The sequence below is a fragment of the Coenobita brevimanus genome, chromosome 83, assembly GCF_032717465.1.
Source record: "Coenobita brevimanus isolate Jiangsu-jjx chromosome 83, ASM3271746v2, whole genome shotgun sequence".
NCBI classification, from domain to species: domain Eukaryota; kingdom Metazoa; phylum Arthropoda; class Malacostraca; order Decapoda; family Coenobitidae; genus Coenobita; species Coenobita brevimanus.
In genome coordinates, this window is record NC_137036.1 from 13,853,812 (window position 1) to 13,861,311 (window position 7,500).

A 7,500-nucleotide genomic window follows, 5' to 3' on the forward strand; every position below is an offset into this window, starting at 1 on the left:
ATTAGGCTTGTCACTCAATGTAAAGCCACCTGAAGAGGAAAGAAGAGTAATAAAAAGTGACAGGAAAGATGGGAGAAATAGGAAGAGAGGAGGACAGACACAGAAAAAGAACGATAAAGGTGAAGGAAGAATTAGGCAACACTACATCAAGTGAGTGGATGATGGTGAGAAATAGGAAGAGAGGAGGGAAGACACAGAAAATGAACGATAAAGATGAAGGAAGAAGTAGGCAGCACTACATTAAATGAGTGGATGATGGTGAGAAATAGGACGAGAGGAGGGCAGACAGAAAAGGAATGATAAAGGTGAAAGATGAAGTAGTCAGCACTACATCGTGTGAGTGGATGATGCTCGCCACCACTTACCGTAAAAATTAAAAATAAAAGTATAATAACAGAGAGCCAAATCTCACTCTGAACAGTACCCCTTTGACGCCATTTGGGAGTGTACGTAGCAACTTTCCACTTGTCACTTAGTTTAATGAGCCGTGCACCTGTTCTACTTACCTGAGGGGTTGGTTAAGGTGAGTGTAAGGTCTGGCTGTCATAGCTGTCTGTGCCCTTATGCTCCTTTCCCTTTCCCCTCACCCTTTCCCTCATACTCTCTCCCTTACACTCTCTTCCATTACACCCTTGCCCCCCCCTATCACCCTTCCCTTTCCCCTCACCCTTTCCAACGTACTCTCGCCCTTACACCCTATTCCTCATACACCCAATCCCTCTCCACCCTGCCTTCTCGTCTCCTCTTCCCCTCACCCTTTGCCACATTCTCTCTCCCTTCCACCCTCTTCCTTTACACCCTAGCCCTCTCAATCACCCTTCCTTTTCTCCTCACCCTTGCCATCATACGTTCTCCCTTCCACCCTTTTCCTTTGACTCAAGCCCTCCCCATCCCCTTTCTCACCATCCTTCCTCTCACCCTTTCCCACATACTCTCTCCCTTCCACCCTATTCCTTGCACCCCAACACTCCCCACCCCCTTTTCTCTTCACCCTTCCCTTCCTCTCACCCTTTCCAGCATACTCTCTCCCTTCCACCCTCTTCCTTGCACCCAGACACTCCCCACCACCCTTCTCGAATACCCCTTCTTTCTGACCTCTCCTGGGTTGAATAATATTGAGTTGTTGAAGGAAGAATTGAATAGCACAAGACAATAAGGTTTCTTGATAAACACCTTGAAGATTGACTGAAGACTTGGTGGTTGTGAGGTGTGAGGAGGAAGAGAGTATATGATTAGGTGGGGTTAGAGAGAGAGAGAGAGAGAGAGAGAGAGAGAGAGAGAGAGAGAGAGAGAGAGAGAGTGTATGTGTGTGTGAAGGGCTGTGTGTCTGGATGAACATATGTGTATGACTTTGCATGTGTGTGTGTGTGTGTGTGTGTGTGTGTGTGTGAAGGATTATGTATGACTGTGTGAACATGTGTGTGACTTTGCATGTGTATGAATGTGCGTGCGTGCGTGTGTTGTATCCACGTATATGTATGTATATAATATGTATATGTGTAGGTGGGTTTGTGTGTGTGCGTGTGCGTTTGCGTGCGTGTGCAAGGAAAACGGTATATGCTGTGTTGACCACTCGTAAAAACTTTCTGGTGATATAACACTTTAATAACACTATTCACTGTTTCTCTGTTTCTGTGTTGTGTGGTTTGGAAGAGAGAGAGAGAGAGAGAGAGAGAGAGAGAGAGAGAGAGAGAGAGAGAGAGGATAGCACCACACCACAATGAGAGTCCTCCTCACCACACGCCATATATCAGTGTCATCCTGCAGCGTACAGAGTGCCAGACGGTGTGTGTGTGTGTGTGTGTGTGTGTGTGTGTGTGTGTGTGTGTGTGTGTGTGTTTGTTTGTCTGTCTTTCCCTGCCTCTTCCTGTGTGTGTGTGTGTGTGTGTGTGTGTGTGTGTGTGTGTGTGTGTGTGTGTTCTAAAACCCTTAGATGCAATGCTATACTCCTTTCACCTTAACTTGGCCCAGATTTTCGTCCTCTTGCAGCTTATTTCACGTAGCTCAGTGGCAAAATACAAGACTACGACTCAACATCCTTTCCACTGCACATCTTCGTGACTAGCACCATATTCTTGTGTTAATGTCTTTTGCAACTCAGTATTGAAGATGTGCAGATGATAATTTTAGGCCAAGTTAGAGTAAAACGTATATATATAGTCACATTAAGCCTCTCATTGTCAGCAGTAGTAGTAGTGGTAATAGTGGTAGTAGTATTGGTCTGGTAGTAGTAGTGGTGGAGTTATTGGTAGCAGTAGTAGTAGTAGTAGTAGTAGTAGTAGTAGTAGTAAACCTAGGCTCATCTAAACGTGAACCCAGTGGACTGCATGTCAGATTTCCCTTAAGCCATCCTCCTCCTTTCGGGGGATTGGGAGGGAGTTGAGGGGCAGTGAAGGACCCTACTCAGTGCCACCACGTGAAGGCGCACCGCAGCACAGGGATGCCAAAAAAACCCCACAAACTCATAAACTCACACACAGACACAAGAACCCCTTAGCCATTTGCATATAGAATTAGACAATATTTACACTATTAACATGCACTGGATCTCCTCTCCTCTCCTCCTCTTGGCCTTAATCGGCTTTCTGTTAGTGTAATCTGATCGTTTGTTTAAGTTTTTTTTCTAAGATGTTCCACTTAGGCACCTTGTGTTTTTCCTGTCTCGATTTTTAACTCTTGGACGCCTCTTCTGTAGTTTCAAGTGACCCAAACTTTCTCCCTCTGTGTTATCTTCCTCTCTCTTTCTTCTCGTCTATCTGTCTGTCTGTCTGTGTGTCTGTCTCTCTGTCTGTCTGTCTCTCTGTCTACTGTGAGTCTCATTAACCTGGGTGTTTATGCTGGAATCTCTCTCATGATAAGAAGAACTTTAGCATTTCTTTTGGAGTTAACGCCTGATTGACGGTACTGAGTTGCATTTTGTGTGTGTGTCCGACTCTGGGCATTGGTTTCACAGCCCGTTTCCTGAGGCCTAACAGTCCCTCCTGCATGCTACACACCTCCACACGTCACCACTTCGGCGCTAACACCCACCGTCTTTATTGAATACATATTAGTGCTATATAGGACTGGTGTACTGGTATTAGCGGGGGTATTTTTACATGTCGGCGGGTCCTCTAGTAGATCAGTGAGGTCTGTTTTAACCATGCCCATGCCCATGCCCATGCCCATGCCTGCCCATGCCTATGCCCATGCCTGGATGCGAACCCGAGTCTGTTAGGATTGCAGGCCACCTCGCTACCCACCCGCCCACATCTTGCCTCATAGGAGATTCTAATATTGATGTGGCCTTAGGTTCTTTTGAAATGTGAACTCAGTGGACTGCAGGCTTAAGGTTCCCCTCTCCGGCAGTCCACCATCGTCCTTTCGGGGGATAGGGAGGTGAGAGGCGTTTATATAGCCAGGCAGGTGACGTACCGGGTTACATCAGTGCCACCACGTGCAGGCGTCCCTCTCCACCACCAACCACAAATCCAAAAAGCCTTAACAATATATGTGCCTTGATCTGCGCATCGTCCATCACTCGTAAAGGCCAATATTCTCCCTAACACCTTTTCTTGAGCGATTTATTTTGCTTATTACACCTTGCTGTCCTCTTCCCCTAACACATCTTCCTAAGCGATTTATTTTGCTTACTACACCTTGTTGCCCTGTATTGTGATAAAGGTATTCTCCCTAACACCTCTTCCTAAGCGATTTATTTTGCTTATTACATCTTGCTGTCCTCTTCCCCTAACACCTTTTCCTAAGCGATTTATTTTGCTTATTACACCTTGCTGTCCACTTCCCCTAACACCTTTTCCTAAGCGATTTATTTTGCCTATTACACCTTGCTGTCCTCTTCCCCTAACACCTTTTCCTAAGTGATTTATTTTGCTTATTACACCTTGCTGTCCTCTTCCCCTAACACATCTTCCTAAGCGATTTATTTTGCCTATTACACCTTGCTGTCCTCTTCCCCTAACACATCTTCTCAAGCGATTTATTTTGCTTACTACACCTTGCTGTCCTCTTCCGTGATACTTAAATCATTTGAACAACTCCATTCTCTGCATAACTAACATACAAATGATATTAACCAGCCATATCCGAAAATTAAATCGCTAAGGAAGAGGTGTTAGGGAGCTTCCTTACCTGAGAATATCATACTAAGCAAAATAAATCGCTAGGGAAGAGGAGTTAGGGAGCTTCCTTAAATAAGCAAAATAAATCAGTTAGGAACAGGTGTTAGGGAGCTTCCTTGAATAAGCAAAATAAATCAGGAACAGGTGTTAGGGAGCTTCCTTAAATAAGCAAAATAAATCACTTAGCAAAAGGTGTTAGGGAGCTTCCTTACCTGACAAGAATACCATGATAAACAAAATAAATCACTTAGCAAAAGGTGTTAGGTAGCTTTCTTAAACAAGCAAAATAAATCACTCAGGAATAGATGTTAGGGAGCTTCCTTAAATAGGCAAAATGAATCAGGAACAGGTGTTAGGGAAATTCCTTACCTAAAGCGAGTATTAATAAGCAAAATAAATCACTTAGGAACAGGTGTTAGGTAGCTTCCTTAACCCTAGAATGCTTACGTCAGGTTAACTTCCCTGTTCAGCTATTTATTTATTTGCTATTTTGTTATGATAAGAGCTTTGGAGCTGTTCTTCCCTATACCTTCAATCCACCCTACCCCCTACCTACATAGGTGTGGTTTCATCTCGCATTTATCACCAGGATATTTGGGTTTAAAGTGTTTTTTACCCAACAAAAGCATTTGTGTTAGTTTTTTTATTTTTGTGTTTTCCTTTTTTTCCAGGTGTATAATTAGTTTCGATTAAATCAAAGAGACTAAAGGGTGAAAACAATCTAAAAGAGTCTAAATTGATAAAAAAGGTGTTTCACAGGTATAATGTGGATTAAGTGTTTTTTTTCCAGGTGCATAATTAGTGTATGATTATATCAAAGAGACTAAAGTGAAAGAAAATGTCAAAAAAAAAAAAAAAACTCCCAGCGAAAGCAGTACTGTGAGGATAATAACGTAAGCATTCTAGGGTTAAATAAGCAAAATAAATCACTAAGGAACAGGTGTTAGGGAGCTTCTTATCTGACGAGAATGCATTAATATGCAAAATAAATCACTTAGGAACATGTGTTAAGGAAATTCCTTACCTAAAGAGAGTATCTAAATAAACAAAATAAATAAATAAGGAACAGGTGTTAGGGAGCTTCCTTAAATGAGCAAAATAAACCACTAAGGAACAGGTGTTAGGGAAATTCCTTACCTAAAGAGAGTATCTTAATAAGCAAAATAAACTACTTAGGAACAGGTGTTAGGGAGCTTCCTTAAATGAGCAAAATAAACCACTAAGGAACAGGTGTTAGGGAAATTCCTTACTTAAAGAGAGTATCTTAATAAGCAAAATAAATCACTAAGGAACCAGTGTTAGGGAGCTTTCTTACCTGACGAGAATGCCTTAATAAGCAAAATAAATCACTAGGGAAAAGGCGTTAAGGAGCTTCCCACGAGACACTGATAAAAGCCAGCCAAAGGTAAAATTCCAGGTGTTCGTCAGGTGTGCAGCAGGTGAGAATTAAGGTGAGATGTGAGGTGGCAGAGAGTCATTATTACAGGCTCTTCTTACCTGCTGACACCTGCTGACACCTTGGCCTACCTGCAGACACTACACCACACCACACAACCCTTCCACACCACACCACACCACATCACACCACACAGAATTGCCTTTCCACACCACACCACACCACACCACACAAAATCACCTTCTCACACCACACCACACAAAATCACCTTCTCACACCACACCACACAAACTCACCCTCCAACACCACACCACACCACACATAAAATCACCTCCCTCACACCACACCACACCATACACAAAATCACCCCCCCACACCCCATCTTACCACACCACGCAAAATCATCCTCCCGCACCACACCACACAAAATCAACCCCCACACCACACCACACCACACAAAATCACCCTACCACACCACATCACTCCTCCTTGCATGATTTGTGGTGGGGATTAAGTATGAACACTGGATTAGGGTAATATGGAGGCGATTTGTTTGTGGCCACCCCTATTGAGACGTCCGGCAATAGAGAGATAGACTTGAATATATAAGTGTATGTTTTTGGTATGTCTGAGGCCGCTTTACACCTGATGATACCTGGTGATGTGTAATTAAGGTAAAAGCTCACCTGAGATTGCCAAGGTGACTGAGACGATAAGGATAATGATGTTGTTATGGAGGCGATTTGTTTGTGGCCACCCCTTACTAGATCAAGGTGTCTGGCAATAGATAAAGGGCGAGCTATTAGGGTGCACTCCCCCCAGCCCACCTAGAGAGAGAGAGAGAGAGAGAGAGCAATTAGGCTGCCTTTCCCCCATCCCACCAGCACCCACGGCTGAGGATGCTGCTGGTGGGAGAGAGAATCAATTTTACGAGCACGCAATTACCTCCCTCCCGCTTTCCCCCTCCCCTCCCCCTCCCTCTCTGTCTCTCCCTCCCCTCCCCCCCTCTGTCTTCCTCCTCCCCTCCCCCTCCCTCCCTTTTCCTCCTCCCCTCCCCCTCCCTCCCTTTTCCTCCCATCCTCCCTCCTTACCTGCCCTCCACACTTATACCTTCCCCTCACCATCAAACCTTCCCTCCCACCCTTTTATCGTCCCTCCCACCCACCCACACCCACACCCACACCCACCCACACCCACCCACCTATACACCCTCCCACCCACTTGCTCAAAGGTGGTTTGTTAGAGAAATACTTTGTCTAATTCGATATATGTGCTTAATTCTATGTGTGGATGGTAAGGATAGGCAAGCAAGAATCCCGTATAAATTTCCCACATCCCTCAAATCCCTCCCTATCCCCCGAAAGGACGATGGTGGATTGCAGGAGGAGGGTAACTTCAGCCTGCAGTCCACTGGGTTCACGTTTAGATGAGTCTGGAGTTACATCATCATCAGCATCAACAGCATCAACAGCAAAATCATCATCATCATCATCATCATCATCATCAATCACATATACATATTCACCTGCCTTCCCATCCTCTCCACTCATCTCACGTGCTTCACCTGTACCACCTGCCAGGTATGTCACACGTGCCAATTTGTAACACGTGGACTAAATTACCTGGAGAGAGAGAGAGAGAGGGGGGGGGGAGAAAGTGGAGTGAGAGGGAGAGGGAAGGGAGGAAAGAAAGACAGAATGCAAGAGAGGGAAGGAGGAGAGAAATTGGGAGCAAGGAAGAAGAGATGAGAGAGTGAGAGAAAAGAGAGAAAATTAGAGAGTAATGATGGAGGGAGGAGGAGGTGAGGAGGAAGGGATGATTAGAGAGAGAGAGGGGAGGAGGAGGAGGAGGAGGAGGAGGAGGAGGAGGAGGAGGGGGAGAGAGATGAAACGAAGATAGGAGCATGACTGTAAGCATCTTTAGAATGTGTGTGTGTGTGTGTGTGTGTGTGTGTGTGTGTGTGTGTGTGTGTGTGTGTGTGTG

The 7,500-nt window shown here is 44.9% G+C and overlaps 1 protein-coding gene across 1 annotated transcript in view; it reads left to right on the plus strand.

The window, feature by feature from the left end:
• Positions 1–3,142: 3,142 nt before the first annotated feature.
• The window catches only part of LOC145409936 (uncharacterized), an 84,064-nt gene continuing 79,706 nt past the window's right edge, over positions 3,143–7,500 (plus strand). The window contains exon 1 of the mRNA XM_080280196.1: positions 3,143–3,212. Within this exon, the coding sequence (XP_080136322.1) occupies positions 3,143–3,212 (70 nt within the window). The remainder of the gene's footprint in view (positions 3,213–7,500) is intronic.